Below are 17,868 nucleotides of genomic sequence, written 5' to 3'. Positions count from 1 at the left end.
AGCTCATCCCTCCTCCATTCTCATTGATCTTTACAGATCAGTCTCATTGACTAATTATTTAGCTCGATCAACGATCCTTAGGAGAAAGGATTCATTTTCTTTAGCTAGCAATTTGGCTTAATTAACATTCCTTGTGAGAAATGATCTGTTAGTTTCTTTTTAAGGTAACTAAACAGTTGTGTTTTTACACAAAGATTATCAATTAGCAAAAGACTCATCGTCTACTTCGTCAACGGAATACGAGATCAGCACTCTAGGTACACAGAAAATAACCAGCCTTACAAGATTTTTCTTATTTATTTTGTAATCTTGAAATTGTAATCTTAAGTCAGTTATAATTTTCGGACACAAAACAGTTATATTTAGCAAACTCAAGGCATATATGGGATTTAAGGTAATTCCTCCTAGGAGAATTGCTACAGAAGCTATGTCTATTCACAAGGGATAAAAATTGCTCACATTAAATTTAGGGTTTACTTTGGTGGAGTCAGTGCATCATCAAAAAAATTACAACTCTCAATATCAACATATTTGAATATTTCTGATACAGATCTAAATATTTTATGACATACTTACATCTGTAATCATATTCTATCAAATATAAATATTTAGTATATTTTTCTGCACATCTACTTAATATGCAATAGCTAATTAGATAAAGTTTTTTATATTTATTTTCTTTTTCCATCTTAATTAGACTCTTTCACCATGCATGTGACTTTCTTTCTTTTCAATCAAATCAGTCATTAGGATTTTTATTATGTCGAATAAAGTCTCATAAGCCATCTATTCTTATGATATATAGTAAGCTACTACAAACAAAGATGTATCAAATTTCAATGTTTCTCCAAGTGGCCAAACATCATGCTGTTATAAAGGGTTTCTTCATTAAAAACAAAACCACTAATGTAGTTCCTTACGAAGAAACAGGGTGAATGATTCTGAAAGTTTTTGACGTAAACGTGTAACCCTAAATATGCACGCTATAGTTGTGGACAGCACTGGGAAGATTGAAATGACCTGTGAACATGAAAAAATGATAAATCAACTTCACAAAAGGAGGTAAATACTTCCGTAATTCATGTAATGTTTCATCTGTCTTCAACATATTTCCATCTCTTTTTTCCTTCTTATATATTAAAGATTTTCCTCGTAAACATTTGACAAAAGGGTAAAAAATTATTTGGTTGACATACATAATTTTATCTTTATAAATATGTTATTCTTATATTCAATAAAAGATTAAGCTTTAACTCTTCGAGGGAAGAGAATGAAAGTAGCAATAACTGTTTTTTTTAATGGAAACTAGAAGAACAAATTAAGTGTACATTCAGGAATTATTCTTCTCAAATAATAATAATAATAATTGTACACTGAGGAATACTACGTACATGACAGAAAGAATACCAAAAATCAATGAAAAACGTTTTACACAGGGATGGAGAACTTTGACACAAGCTGGAGATTAATATATACATTAATACCATAGTTACATTTATTGATATTGGGAACTACTATTTAATAATTTATAAAGTGGCATAAAAAACTGAAAATATTATAATTCGTTAGTTTGAATTTTCAGCTGTAGGAAGTAAAAGTGGGTTATCTTTTTTTTTCTTTTTTAGATTACTGAATTAAATTCCATTTACCAATTGAAAATTTATGTCCTCTTAAATTAAGTCCCTCCAACTATTACATCAAAACTCCGAAGTTATGGTAAAGATTAATGATTATATGTTTATATTCTAGTACGTCCACGTATCAATCCTAGACATTCCCATTAGTACAATACACATTCCAGGAGTACAATACACACTGCACAACCAGCATGCAACAAATCTCACCAAAAAACCGCTCTCCATTCCCATCTAGTCCAACACATCTCTCCAATTAAGCAGGTGGTTTGTTTCTCATTAAACCTCTCTCCATTCCCAGGAGTTCATTCATTGGCTCTCTTGAAATTGTTATCACACACTAAGTTAGTTCTTTAATACTCTTTAGTCTTTGAAAATTAATCAAGACTAGTTTGTGGTCTGTGCAAAGCACGATGATAAATTTATTTATACTACAGCAATCATGTTTCTTAAATGCTACGGTAAGTTTTTGAATGGCTACATCATCTCGCATCTCGAAAATGCTACAGTGTTCGCGCGTGCTACAGTGATAGAGTCATGGTTCAAAAACAATCACGAGTTCCTAGGAGTGCTACAGTGACTCGCATTTTTTGAAATATCTACAGTAATTTTTTGCTGTTAAAATTACTGTAGCATGAATAGGAATTCTCTGATCCTCCTATTTGTATAAAGGAATAGATATACTCATCGTTAGTCCATTTTTAGGTCAGTTTCTTGTTTTGCTAATTAATTACGTCTGTGTCAAAAAAAAAAATTTAAAGAACTATTAACTGCAGATTCATTCAGAAGAGGGGGGAATATGAAAATCGTTCCAAATGTTGATCCTACAGATACCTTAAAAAAACCATTCATTGTTGTGCATTTTGTACCTCAATGGTGAGGCCAGAACCGGGCGTTCCATGATAAGATTTTACTATAAAGGTATTAAAATAAAGAGTTGCAAGCAATTTATTCGAGGACGTACAGTACTCTAATACATTAATTTGTAGATGAAAATAAAACCAAAATCCAAATAACACTCAGAAGACCCAATACGATACAGAATAGTTATATATAAATATTTTCACTGCCTAATTTCTTTAATTTCAATAAAATTCTCTATCCATTTAAACACAAGCTACGCCTTCACAAGAAACATTCCCTAAGATTGCTTCGTAATTAGAGTTTTAAATTCACAAGTTTGCGTGTATTCTAAACAAGAGGTCAAACATTATTGTCTCTTTTATCTAACTTTTGAGTAATTAACACATTTAGTGCATACCATTTTCAAATGTCTCCCCACATAATTAACATCCAAGGCATCAATACCAAGGCATTCACAATCCCAAAGCCATGATATTTAATCTTCATCATTAACGCCTATAACACATTAACAAATCAAACAAATCAATAATTATGTACTAGTTTCATATGTATGGATAATGAAGGGCATGAATATGTCTATTTGTTCTTCTTATCTTTTCAACAATACTAGTATAATGCCACACCTATCATTTCTCAAAAATAATTGAGAATCCTAGTTCAAGAATAATCAATACTAACTCTCAAAAATGGCAAAATTATCATTACCCAATCAATCAATCTATATATTATATCTTCTTCAATCATCATCCTCGAGCTCGTACTTTCATGTGTGTCGGTAGAGATAGGCATAGGCCACTGATTGGAGATCCTCCATGTCCACAGCATAAGAAGACCCCTCTCCAATGCCATAATTATTGTTGCTGATCATATTCGGATGAACATAATTGTTATTGTAACATAACATAGATTCACTATTTGAGGGGTTCGATAGAAGAACTTGTGAATTTTGTGCGGTTTGGGCCTTTAGAGAAGCTAGTTGAGCTTGTAGGTTGACTACCTACAAGATCAAACAAAAAACATTAACCATTGGTTTTGTTAAGAAATGATCGAATAGATTCAGAAATCATAAAAACTATATGACAAGGCTGACTTGTTGCTGGAGGGCGAAGATATGAGAAACACAGCCATAGATAGGGTCTTGGAGGCGAGCTTGAGCCTCGTAGGAGATAGTTAGGGCAGCCTCCAAACGATCAGAAGCAGGGAGATGGGAGAGAAGCTTAGATGCATTGCTTGCACCAAAAACTTTGTGTATTGCTGCAAAATGCGCAGCTCCTTGCTCATGGCAGAAGTAAGGAGCGAAAACGCAGCCCTGAACGCATTTCCTCCTCAAGAACTTGCAAGCGCCACAAGGAGAGCCGAAGCCTGACATATTGATATATGATTTTGTTTGATTGAACTACGTTAATTTGATGCGCTGTTTTCTGCTCTTGTTGTTTTGATTCAAGATGAAGGTTTAAGGGTTTGCTCCTTTGCTTACCTTTATAAACAACTAGGGATGATGTTGTAATGAATAATTAATTTGGTTTGGTCTCCCTAATGGCCTACAAAGCTACATTAATTTTTTGCTATGTACAGATAGCCTAAGTAGCCTGCTTTTCATTTCATTTACTACTTGTATATTGATATAAAATTATAATTCTTAATTTTCACCCTGACTCTCGAGTTTTGGTACAATGAAAATATTGGTACAATTAGAATAACACAAGTTCGAATACACTAGACATATGTATTTAAAACGAAGGTTTCTACCCATGAAAATAATGTTCAACTTACCCCTGCAGGAAGAGTATAAAGTTATAAATCTTAGCCCCGTTGCAACTTTGAATTTTTGGTATAGTAATGCTGAACTTTAATATGGACTGATTTACATAAGATTCCATTTGGAGGTGACATAAGCTCAAACTCATCCTCAAGTTTTGTTTTGTTTCATTTTCGGTTAATGCAAACTAGTTTTTGTTGAGTTGGCCCCTTATGTGATGATAACCACTAGCATATTATGTAGAATATATTAGGTCAATCTGATAATATAAATCAAACTTTCTCTGTTAAGACTAAAGCCTCACTTGTACTATTGAGTATATTTACTAAGGCCAATGAAGTTGAGGTAGATTCTAGCTATATATGAATTGACCTAAAAGTAATAACAAGAGTAGAATACTTCTTTTGGTCAATGAAGAGTTTAATTTTCATTTACCAAATATGTAAGTTTTGTACATCAAGATACTCCTCAAAGAGATATCACAACAAAAGGTATACACTAGGGGACATGCACAACATGCACTCCCCCATTAATCAGGCTCTATCTAATTGACTTTAGAGTATGCTCCCAGAAATAGCTTCAGCTTCCTGTATCAATATGCACAAATCTACCTGCATCCAGATCCAGTACTAGCACAGTCATAAAGAGTAGAATACTTCGCTAGTGGACACAAGCAATTCCCTTAGCCACTTTGCCGCGTTGTATTAAAGTTTCGTGTGTCTCGGTTAGGCTTATGGCATAGCAAAGCTATAACATTGTGTACGTGCCTGAGCTTTGTTTTTTTATTGTCAATCTCTTTTGCTTGCCCATATTAGGCGTTTTGCCGATATTAGGCATTAGCATGTGAAATTTTTGAAACTATGCATTGAGCAACTTGTCTTCTACCCGCTGGGAAATTTAAAGGCTAGCTACTTTTAGGTTTGTTTCGATGAACTAAAAACAAACTGGTGCATGATTTCTGATTCTGCGTTGAACAAAATGATTAAAAAATTTTATCAGAACTAAACATGATATTAACTATCCTATGTATTTCAGTTATCATAATCAGCACCAGACAAGTCATGATTTAGAATCATGCAAACTGTATGATCAACAAGGGCACAGTTACAGATTTAGCAATTCTTGCAATACTTTCTGATGAGCATTATAATGTTCGGGAATATATATAGAGAGATACATGAAATGCAAGAAATTAATGCAGTTTCAGAATTTCTAAATTGCACGAATATATATAGCAACTCAACTCTTTGAATATTCAAGATGATGAACTTCCATCGATTATATATTCATTATATTGCTTTTAAAATTAAGTAGGTTCTCTTCCCTTGTACTGGAATCGTACGAAATGCACGCCTACAAGCTAATCTTGTCACCAGAAACTGAGAATGGACTAGAATATATGACGCGGCACAAGTTTGTTGCAATGCAATTAGCCTCTCTGTAAACCATTAGTTAATCATCTCTGCAATTGTATCGCATACTTTTAATTGCACCTCCACTTAATTAGCCTTTAAGAGGAGTCAGTGATTAATTAAGGAAACAATAAACAACTAATAAGTAATTAACAATCACTAACTAGGCTCAATAATAGGAGCTTAAACAAGTAGAAGGAGCATGCAGCTATCCCAAATTAAACATTAATAAAGAGATTTTTATCCTTCACATGCTTTTTAAACCTCTGAAAAGCTAATGGACAAGTAATTAATAACTTCTGATTTGGAAGCATTCATCTCATGGGATCAAAGGAATAATAATTCTCACTTTACAATTGTAATGTGTACTTTTAATGTGTGCTTTGGCCCTACAAGCTCCACTAATGCCTACTCTTTTCTCCAAAATTTGTGTTTTAAATAAGAGTGCCACTTTCTAGGAACTTGTAAAGTTTTTATCTTATTCCTAATTACTTACTATGATTAGATTGTGCACTTTATATCTCTTGGTGAAAAAATATATATATCATATTGAATGATTGATTTGGGATGAAACAGTAAAATTATCTTCTTATCCTACAATTAAAGTAAGGTATTGTGATTCACGTGTCAAAATTTAGGAGTAGATACTTCAAGTAGTTTCTCTTGGAAAGAAAAGATAGTAGGAAGTGTCTTGTGCTCATGAATCCAGAATGGTAGTGATAGAGAGCAATGTTTCGGTCTTCCTTAAAATAGTAGCAGTATTAATAGATAATGTATAGGAGTGTTAAGATTCTAGATTTCATGTTTGGGTATATAGTCTCACATTGTAAGTAGAGTGAGTGACTTCAGAAATTTTACTCAAAAGAGTTGATTAGAATGTTGAGAATACTACGTACCTACTAGATTTTTGGGGTGCTCAAACTGTATATATTTAAGACTTTAAATAGAGCGAAGTTCAATATAAAGCTCATGGTGGGGGAAGAGTGGATACAGTCAGTTTAGTTAATGGACGTGAAAAATCCTATGAATGTCAGTAGTCATGATGCTATGTCCATGGTATCAATTTGGACCAAAATCATGTTATAGCGGATCGACTGATATTGCCTGTTGGAAGATCTATGTTTATGGTCGTCCATGAGTGTTTCTTATGTGTGCGTTCGTATAATCCAATGTTCAATGAACTAGAAAGAGTGATCGATGAACTTCTACAAGTTGATAGTTTTAGTTTCTGGTTGAATTTCGTGTACAACCTATGCTTAAGCTAGGTACATTTAGCTCTCAGAGAACGAGCGTGATTTTTCTGCAAGAAGTATAAATTTGCATTGCTGGTTGTTCTACATATCTCTTTGCTCATCAATATATGTATCACCTAGGATAAGTTGATGCTTCAATTGCTTGTATCTGTCTGTGGTATATATGAGTCAAAAATCTCCTCACTGGATGCACTGGGTACTCTATTTGCTTGTCTTATGTATTCTTTGAATTTCGTTTCATATCTTTTGTTATAGACTCATACAAAACATATATATCTCTACTCTCAAGAAACCTTCATACTGGCTGGTCATTACGTGCATATATTCAAATTAACATTCTAGGAGAATAAATTCATTGCTAGTTAAAAACGAGGCAGCTTAGACAAAGTATTCTAGACGCAAAAACTTCTGTCTCGGATGTGAGCATTCTAGACGAAATTTTTCCATCTAAGATACTCCGTCTAGGATGTAAATATCATAGACGGAAAACCATCTATGTAAATTATCCTAAACAGTCATTTATAATTAAAAAAAATTCAGGTGGATCCTACAATCCTAGATAGAAATTTTTGACTAGGAATATCCTACACGGAATTTTACATCTAGGATAGTGGGACCCAATTAAAATAAGTAGTTTTTTCTAGTGGGTCTCACTAACCTAGATGAAAAATTCCATGTAGGATATATCCTAAACGGAAATTTCCGTCTAAGATAGTGGGACCCACCTTGAAAAAAACAAAATGGAGAAAACCCTAGCCGCACTCATTTCAAAATTCCTAAATTTTTGGAATTCTCCAAATTTTTCGCTCCCCTAACCTGCTCCACCACTGACGGCATCCATGCTCCACAAAGCGTCGCTCCCCAAGTGCTGCTCACCTACTCCAGCACTGACCGCATCCACGCTCCCTAAGCACCGTTCCACCAGCGACAACCAGCGCCATTCTACCAGCGCCATATCCACCCACGCGGCTTCCACAATGCCACTCACCAGTGTTCTCTTCCACCAACCACCGCCCCGGCACCACTGCGCCACTAGCGACCACCCACTCCACCCACCTCTGCTGACTTGGACCATAGCAACAACCACCAGATCTCACGCTAATCCAAGATGGCATTTGCCAACCGCCGTTCCTCCTCCTCAACCGCAATCACCGCTAATGAGCTTTACTGACCCCTACAATCTCTACGCTCCTCCTTTGCTTGATTTCAATAATTTTGACTTTTAGGTAAAATTTTAGATCTTTAGAGGTTGTATTCTCTTACATTTTTATTTTTACGGGGATTTTTGTTTGAACCACGTCTCTTCTCTGAACTGCAAATCTAACAACGCCTCAGTAACCTCAACAATCGCTACCCGTGATACCATTGTTGCGCCTCAAAGTTGCCATTACTACCCCCATATCATTCTCTCTCCCATTTAAGGTGTGCTTCATAAAAAATATTATTTTTTTTTATAATTTTTACAGTTTATTATTCAATTATATTTGACTTACTCACCCTAATCAAGTTGCATTTTTCCAAAACTTCCTTAATCCTAGCCCTTAATAAACAACTTTGATTATTGCAATCCTAATTTAAACCATAATAACATTAATTGAACTACATTTAGCCCAAATAGTCCTAACCCTAATTGTAAAACCCCATATTTTATTAGAAGTATATGTGAATTATTAATGATAAATAATTCTATTTGTGGTAGATGACTTAAGGTCATGGATATACTTGGTAACAAGTTGTTAGACATGTATGAGTGTGGTTTCATAGAGTTTTGTGCATTGGTTTTGGCTGAATAGCAAAACATGCATGAATCTAAAAATTTATATCTGCTCAGTTGACTTATGAGTCGACTCATGAGTCGACTGATGAGTCAACCTATGAGTCGACTGACGGGGTGATTTCGGATTTTCTTTTAGTTTGCGGGTCTGTTCGATTTTATATCAGGTCTGACCGCTCATATATGATATCTCCTACCCGAGAACACCTTCAGAACTCAAAACCCTAGCCCCCATCTCTCCCTCTCAAACCCTAGATCGGATTTTCAACGTTTCGGAGGAGTTCTCGAAGGAGTTTGAATGGGATTTCGTGCAGTGCAGCGGAGGAGATCATGCTTTGGTAGATCCAGGAGTTGCGCATCATATCAGAGGCGAGTAACATCTCGCCCAACCCTATATCCACTATTTGTATGATTTTATTTAGTTTTATTTTATTTTTATTGAGCCTAAATCACTTTTTGTGTATAAAAATATATCTTTATAGCATATGATGCGAAAATCGAATGTTTTCAGTTTATAAAAGCTCACAAATGAATTTGTAAATTAAGATCCAGATCTGGAATTTGTTTAAACATGAGTTTTATTATGATTTATTGTTTTCAATACGTTTTTAAACATGAAGAAATATGTTTAGGGTTTTTAATATAAAATTTTATATGTAAATCTTTTGTTTCTGTTGGTATTCATGTGCTAGAATCGGAAATATATTGTTGGACATGATTAAAGAGAACTTTAGTTAACGTGTTTGCAGTTAATCATCAAAAGCAGAAAACTGGAGATTTTCTGCTCAGTTGACCAATGAGCCGACTCATGAGGTGACTTATGAGTCGACTCATGAGTCGACCAATGAGTCGACTGATGGGAAAAAGCTTCAGTTTTATGTTTTGTCTGGTCGACTAATGAGTCGACAGATGGGTCGACTTATTAGTCAACTGATGAGTCGACCAATGAGTCGGCTGATGAGGACTTTTTTCTTTTTTTTATTTCTTCAGGTTGAATCTGTTTGAGTTATTTTAGTTTAACTGAAACTGTTTATGCTTGTTTATTGTTGTTGCATGTTTTGATATGAACAAGGAGTCGTTTTGAATAACGGATGTTAGAAATTATTGTTTAACCTGTATCTTTATATGTGAGATGACATGTGGACCCGAGTTTAGGTTTACGCACCGAGACACGTGACTAATTAGGGTATATGTATCTGTTCATAAAATTCCTCTTGTCCATGTGTTGGGCAATTATGATGTGTAGTCCATGCGTTGGACATTGGTTATATTCAGTCCATGCGTTGGACATTGGTTATATTCAGTCCATGCGTTGGACATTGGTTATATTCAGTCCATACGTTGGACATCGGTTATATTCAGTCTATGTGTTGGACATTTACCTTTTTGTCCATGTGTTGGACATCAATTCAGACCTTGAGTTTACACTTATATTTGTATAGACTGGACATGACACTTATATGAGTTGTGACACGACACCGTAATTAAATCTGAGATGAGTTTGCCTTCTTTTATTAATGTTCTTGTAGTAGATTTTGGGTTTGGTATTTAGGGAGGTATAATTTGAGATACATGGTATATACATGAGGGTTTCCTTATTTGGATTATTTCGCTCGACGTACCTATATATGCTCGTGTTGTAACTTCCTAAATACTAAAATCCTCTTATACATAGGTATTTACAATCTGAGCTACATGGTATATACATGAGTGTTTCCTTGTTTGGATTATTTCGCTCGACGTACTTATGCTCACGTTGCAAATACCTAAATCCCTCCCCCTTTCAGGTAACGAGCCAGAAGCCCGGAGAGTCGCAGGTTGATGGCGAGGCACTCTAGCTTCAGCTATTCTATTATAGTTATATTTTACTTTTGAGCTCCACTGTAGGCTTCTGTTAGACATTTTGAGAGTTATTTCTAGAAGTTGTGAAGGCTGTGTGCCTTATTTCTTCTTTTCCAGACTCTATGTATTTAAGACTTGTTGAGGAGTTCCAGTTTATTCATTTCAGATATTGACTTGTATTTCTGTATGTTAGATGATGAAATATTAATTTGATCTCTATTATTTCATCAGTTGACTCTTGTGTTATCTTTCACTTGCTTTTGTACCTACACCTGTTATACTCTTGTGTTATCTTTCACTTGCTTTTGTACCTACACCTGTTATTGACTCTACTAGAGAGATAGTAATTATGATGGTGAAATATGTGCTTTTGTACCTACACCTGTTATTGACTCTACTAGAGAGATAGTAATTATGATGGTGAAATATGTTATTGAACGGTATGGTGCATGACAGGTTTGACATTCTTGGTTTTACCTTGGACTGCAGCCGTGTGTGAACTCAGGGGCGTCACACTAATTAAACAATTTTTAGATATTATCCCTAATTGGAAACCTTGATCCTAACTTTAACAATATTTCTAAATTTATCCTTAATGTGTGTGCTATATGTGATTGTGTATCTTTGTTTGTGTTGTGATAATGTTTGATTTATCAAATAATGATTTTTTAAATAATGTGATATATAACACAATAATGTGTTATATATCTAGTTTAGATGAACAAAAAATAATTAACAGGGCATGAAAATTTTGTTTAGAGCGTAAGGTAGTGGTCTGTATGTCGTCCTTTAGCAAGCGATTTCAACGCTGCTAACATGCACCCCAGCTAGGAGCTCGATGGCAAAAAAGAAGAAGAAAAGTGGGAAAAAATCTTTAATATTGGTTTGAGAGCATCAAATTCAAGTTTGCTAGGTTCCGATGATCAATCTGATGCAAGTTTCTTTGAAGAAGAAGAAGATTTTGTTTCCAGTACTATGGGGTCAACAGGACCAAAGGGAGAGAAGAAGAAGAAGAAATTAATGATGGAGATCCTCAGCTCTATTGATTTTTTATTGGATTCTTGTCAACCTCAAGCTACTCCTCAGCTGATCGGAGTGCAATCTCGCCATCTTAGTAAGTTGTCGATCTCTTGTAGTGGCGCTAGGAGCTATAGTAGAGTATCTTGCACAGATGAAGTTGAATTGGTAGATATCTTGCTTAATTCTTCTAAATCTGAGAGAAATTTAGTCTTTGATCCTGTTCTCCCTGAATCTGGATCAGATTTGGCTACTGTTTCATTGAAATCTGTAGAGAAAACTTCTGACTGTTGTTTTAGTACTTAAAATTGAATCTAACATAAATGATTCTAGCAAAGAGAAAGCAGTTTGTCCTCCATTAGGGCTTAATGATAAATCTATACAAAATCCTAGAAATGTTAAGAAAACCTAGGCAAGTATCTTTACGGAAAACAGGAAACCAGAGAATGGTTTTGATTTAGACTATATGCCGCCTATAACAAAGGAAACTGTGACATTTGGGGCTGATGAATGGAATGAGGGAGTTTCAATTTGGCAATTCTCTCTTATTGGCCAAGTTATGGGGCTAAATGTTAGATACAAAGCTATGGAATCTTAGGTGAAAACATTTTGGGCTTCATGGCAGTTCCAAAAGTTAGTACACTCAAGGCTCGTATTTTTCTATTCAAATTAAAAAATAAAGAAGAAATATGTGATATTCTTGGAAGAGGTCCTTGGTTTTTTGGCTCTAGACCTTTACTCCTAAAGATCTGGGCAATTGATGAGGATATTGATAGAGTAAAAGAGTGTGTCTACCCTATGTGGATTCAACTTCTAGGACTAAAGCTTAACTTGTGGAATGCCAAGGCAATTAGCAAAATTATAAGTGTTATTGGAAGGCCAATCTCCACTGACAAGCTCACAGCAACTATACAAAGGCTTGCTTATGCCAGGGTCCTTGTTGAAGTCACAATGTCTGTCCCTCTTCTAGATAATATCTCAATTCAGGACCTTAATAGATCACTTTTCACTCAGAGGGTGATTTATGAGTTTAAGCTTAGATTGTGTGAATTTTCTAAACTAGTGGGATATGATTCAATTTTTTGCAGGAGGCAGCCTAGAGTTCAGAAATGGATCCCTAAACAGAATATAAATCCTGGTAATGATAGAAATGAAAGATCTGATATAAGTCAACGTAGGGGGAAATTTGGAACTGATATTACAAATCCTGATGGAAATTTGCGTACTAAAGTGGTGACAAATGAGAAAGTCTATACTGGTACTAGTAGTAATCTACTTGTACATGGTGCACAAAATTCTGTTCATGTCTCTCATGTGATTACTACTTTACAAAAAAAGAATGCTATAGAGAAGAGGTTTCAAAAACCTATACAGAATGAGCTTTCTTTATAGGTAGCATAGGAATTGAAGCTATTCAAAGAAATTTGGTGAATGTTGAACAAAATGAGATTAGAGTAATGCAAACAAAGAGATTGGAATCAAATCTTCAAAACACTAGAAAAAACAATGATATAGTTGAGCAGAGGTTTGTGCATGTTGTGCATGCTCAACAGTTAAAAGATGGTGTTTACCAGTCAAATCTCACGCCTGCTGTTAATTCTTGGATTTAGATACAAAGAAGTAAGGAAAAGGCTCCTGCTAACCCTTTCTCTCACCTAAATTATTTGGAAAATGATCCCTCTATAATTAATAGAGGGGACTATTTTAAAAAATGAATTTTTCATTCTGGAATGTGAGAGGACTGAATAAGTCCTCAAAGCAACATCTGGTTAAAACCCATATTCTTCAATACCACTTGTCCTTTATAGCACTACTTGAGACAAAAATAAAGGAGGATATGTTATCAATAAGTGCAAAAAAATTGTAAAAAAGCTGGAAATGGATATCCAATGTGAGAAGGTTTAGGAAAACTAGAATATTGATATTGTGGGATCCTAATATCATGGATGTTATTATTGTCAGTTATTCTAATCAACACATAACATGTGCAGTGAAATCATTGGATGGAAGCTTAGATTGTTTTATTTCCTCTGGCTATGGATTCAACCAATTGGAAAGAAGAAAAATCTGTGGTTAGAACTTAATGATATTCAGCATCTTATTGGAATTACTCATTGGCTTCTTAGTGGAGATTTCAACACAGTCACAAGTAATGAGGAAAAAGTAGGTGGTGTTACTCTTTCAGATGCAGATACAAATGATTTTAATAATTTCATCATTGACTGCAATCTATCTCATCTGAAAACAATTGGATGCTACTATACTAGGAATAACAAGCAGGATCCTGTGTCTAGGGTTTGGAGTAGATTGGATAGAACATTGGCAAATGATTCATGGATCCAGCATTATAATTCAAGTCAGGCTGAATATTTACTTCCAAGATTTTCTGATCATTCACCAGCCCTGATCATAATTAATGTAGATAATATTCAAGGAAAAAAGGCATTCATGTTTTGAAAAATGTGGACAAATCATGAAAAATTCTTACCTACAGTTTTAGCTATCTGGCAAACTAAGATTGATGGCTTCAAGATGTTTTCGGTGTATACCAAACTAAAGCATCTTAAGGGAGACCTGAAAGAATAAAACAAGGAAAACTTCAATAATATAAGTGAACAGGTTCAAAGAGCTAGGCATGATTTGGAAGAAGCTCAAATAAATATGCAGTCTGCACCCCTTAATCCTGATTTCATCAAGCATGAAAAAAAATTATATCTCGGTTTTCAACAAACTCCTGGACTGTGAATTATCTTTTTACCAACAAAAAGCAAAAATTGCTTGGAGTGTCCAAGGGGATATATGCACAAATTTCATTCACTCAGTAATCAAGTCCAACATGCATCATAATAGAGTGATGGGTCTTTATAACAATTTGGGGCAATGTATTACAGATGGTGAAGCCATATTAATGAGCTGCTTTCTTTTTTCAACAATCAAATGGGTTCAGTTCATCCCACCACAGATCCTGATATCAACATTATCTAGTCTGGCCCTTGTCTGAAAGATACTCATGCTAGAGCTCTATCTTCTCCCATTACCAAAGATTAAATTACAAAAGCTATTTTTCTAGTGCCTAATAATAAAGCTCCAAGACTTGACGGATATAGTGTTTCTTTCTTCTAATCAGCTTGGAGTGTCCTTGGGGATGATGTTACTCAAGCAATTGTGGAGTTTTTCAAATCTGGAAAGCTGCTGGGGGCTATCAACTCAACATCAATAACTCTTATTCCAAAGGTTAACTATCTCAGAACTCCAGCTGACTTTAGGCCTATCTCATGTTACAATTGCCTCTACAAATATATTTTAAAAATTCTAGCTAATAGAGTTAAATCAGTCATGGGGTATCTTGTCAATGATGCACAAAGTACTTTTGTGGAAGGAAGGCAAATAACTAGTAATATTTTGTTGGCTCATGAACTAATCAAGAGCTACAACAGAAAACATATATCCCCCAAAATAATGCTTAATATAGATATTAAAAAAGACTTCGATACTATCAATTGGAGTTTCTTGAATCATATGCTTATAGGCCTAGGGTTTCCAAAAGTAATGGTTGATTGGATAATAACTTGCATATCATCCCTGAAATACTCCATTTCTCTTAATGGATCATTGCATGGTTACTTCAAAGGAGAAAGAGGGCTCAGACAAGGGGATCCTCTATCCCCTTATCTTTTTATTCTAGGCATGGAATATCTCTTAAGAAGATTGGATGTGTTGAAGTATGATAAGCAGTTCAAATTCCATCCTAAATGTAATAATCTCAAGATTACTCATCTCATCTTTGTTGATGATTTCCTTCTTTTTGGAAAGGGAGACCTATATACTATTCTGAAACTCCATCAATGTCTCAAGGAATTTAGTGATGCATTTGGGCTTGAAGCAAATTCTAAAAAGTGTTGTATTTTTTATGGAGGAGTTCATGATTCTATCAAAGCTTCTATTAACTCTCACCTAGGCTTTCCTGAAGGTACCTTCCCTATCAGATACTTGGGTGTTCCTCTAATATGCAAAAGGTTATCTTTTGTGGATTGTAGTCCTCTCTTTAGCAAGATTTCTAGTCAATTCCAGAATTGGATGAAATTCAAAAATCTTTCATATGCTGGAAAACTCCAAGTTATCAAGAGCGTGATTCTTGGTGTTCAAATTTATTGAACATCATGTTACATATTGCCTACCAGTGTACTCTAAAAAATTGATGATATGTGCAGAAACTTTTTTATGGGGGAATTCCAGAATCCCTCTAGTCTCATGGGATAAAATATGCTTGGGGAAGAGATATGGAGGGCTAGGAGTTTTCTCAGTTTCAAATTGGAATACAGCTTATGCATTAAGGAATATCTGGTTTATTCATGCAAATAAGGAGTTATTATGGATCAAGTGGATTCATGGTAATTATTTAAAAACCAGAGATATATGGCTAGTTAAAGCAAAACCTGGTGATTACTGGATTTAGAAGAAAATGATCAAGATAAGGGATAAAGCTTTGATTCATTGTGGTGGAGTGAAAAACCTAAAGAAGCTTATTGGTGCTTGTTATAAAAACTCTAAGATCGTAATCTCAGCTCTATATGCAGCATTATGCCCTGTTTCTCAAATGGTACTGATGCCTTGGTACAAAACTATCTGGGAGGCGATGACTTTCCCCAAGCATTCTTTCATTTATTGGTTGGATGTTCAAAATAGATTACTAACACTGGATAAGCTGCTCAGGAGAGGGATTGTGCACAATAACCAGTGTTGCTTATGTGTTGGTGCAAGTTTGGAGACTAGAAATCACATGTTCTTTGAGTGTAATTACTCAAAGGATATCTGGAATAATATTATGGATTGGCTCCAATTCAGATGGAAATCTTGTAACTGGGTTATGATAATGGAATGGTATAATAAAAGCTTGAGTGGCAAAGGCTTCAAACCAAAAATTAAAAGAATGGCGTTGATTACAATTGTATACAAGATTTGGATTGAGCGAAATATGAGGATCTTCCAAACGAAAAGTAGGGGTGTTGATCAGTTGGTAAGAGATATTAAGATTGACATTTTCACTGTAGTTCTTAACAGCAGCACTTCGGTTGAGAATAGAGAGTGGATACTCTCTTTATAAGTGTTAAAATGTAGCCAGGGTTTGTTTGTTTTTTTTCTCTCTAATTTCTCAGTATAGAGAAACTTGATGTACATAAAACTTCCAATTTGGTAAATGAAATATTTTCTTCATTGACCAAAAAAAATAATTAACATTATCCTTAGATCCTATCCAATAATTATTGTCAATTCTTTGGACTTCTAATATAAGATACGCAACTCGGTTTGGATATAAAATTAAGTTTTCCATCCAAAAAGGGAACGCATATCTCATGTTATAAGTAGAAAGAAATGACGTTAATAATTGGATCTGTCCAGTTTGGATAGGTTATAAATATAGTAGTGCATCATCTAACTTTGTATATTTATGCATTATCGTTTCTAAAAATTTTGACAACATGTACGTTGTTCTCCGTGTACAATAAGCATATATTATTCTGCGTTTCGGTCCATTGCTAATATGTGAAAGTACCCTAAAGGGGGGGTGAATAAGGTAATTGCTAATCTAATCCGATATTAATGCCAAATTAAAATTTATTAATTAATATCCTAGCAAATATGATATACAATAAATTATATGTAAGGATAAGAAATGATAAACAATATGACAATAGGCGATATAAAAAATGAGCACAAGATATAAGTACGCTAATGACAAACACAAATAAGCAATATGATCACGGAGTTCGGTCAACCCTCGACCTACGTCTTCGCTCCTCACCTCAAGGAGATTCTCCACTAATCACAACACAAATAACTACACAATAGGTTTTCAAAGCTCACCGAAAATTTTTATAATACACTTGTTATTAATCACACAATACACTTCTCTAAGTGTTGGCCGACCCGTGTCACCTTCCTCAAGTGCTTGGAATTACTACCTCTCTCTAGGCTTTTATAACTAAGTCACTCCTCTTGGAATTAACTCTGATCTTCTCCCAATCACTCCTCAAAGTATCCTTGTGTATTATAACATGTTTTACAATAAGTGTAAATAAAATAATTTGTTCTCCAATATAAATTGAGAATGAAATTTAAGCTCTCTCTCAATGTAACAACCCCACAATCCATTTATACAATATGTATAATACTGAAGCTCAAATTAGTTGTGTGTGTAAACAATGAGAATAATAAAAATTAAACTTAACATAATCTAGAAAATATATAAGAATCAAAATGACAATAAGCTAGATTAAAGAGTTAGAAAAACTTCTCCAATGAGAACAAAGAG

At 34.6% G+C, this 17,868-nt stretch overlaps 1 protein-coding gene across 1 annotated transcript; it reads right to left on the bottom strand.

The window, feature by feature from the left end:
- LOC109835972 (LOB domain-containing protein 29-like) lies at window positions 3,069-3,897 on the bottom strand. Its single transcript, XM_020403927.1, has 2 exons — window positions 3,589-3,897; window positions 3,069-3,495 (listed from the first exon to the last, which is right to left on the bottom strand). Exons 1-2 carry the CDS (start codon window positions 3,865-3,867, stop codon window positions 3,262-3,264), a joined length of 513 nt encoding a protein of 170 aa, XP_020259516.1. The 5' UTR covers window positions 3,868-3,897; the 3' UTR covers window positions 3,069-3,261.

The sequence above is a fragment of the Asparagus officinalis genome, chromosome 4, assembly GCF_001876935.1.
Source record: "Asparagus officinalis chromosome 4, Aspof.V1, whole genome shotgun sequence".
Lineage (NCBI taxonomy): Eukaryota > Viridiplantae > Streptophyta > Magnoliopsida > Asparagales > Asparagaceae > Asparagus > Asparagus officinalis.
Note: the sequence above shows the minus strand (reverse complement) of the source record. Positions and strands in the feature narration are given on the sequence as shown.

What these genes read in the sequence shown, in the direction of transcription:
- LOC109835972 (XM_020403927.1), bottom strand. Translation starts at nt 3,867, where the DNA reads ATGTCAGGCTTCGGCTCTCCTTGTGGCGCTTGCAAGTTCTTGAGGAGG. An exon ending in TCTTCGCCCTCCAGCAACAA is followed by an intron (nt 3,496 to 3,588) that starts GTCAGCCTTGTC and finishes TTGATCTTGTAG; the next exon opens with GTAGTCAACCTACAAGCTCA.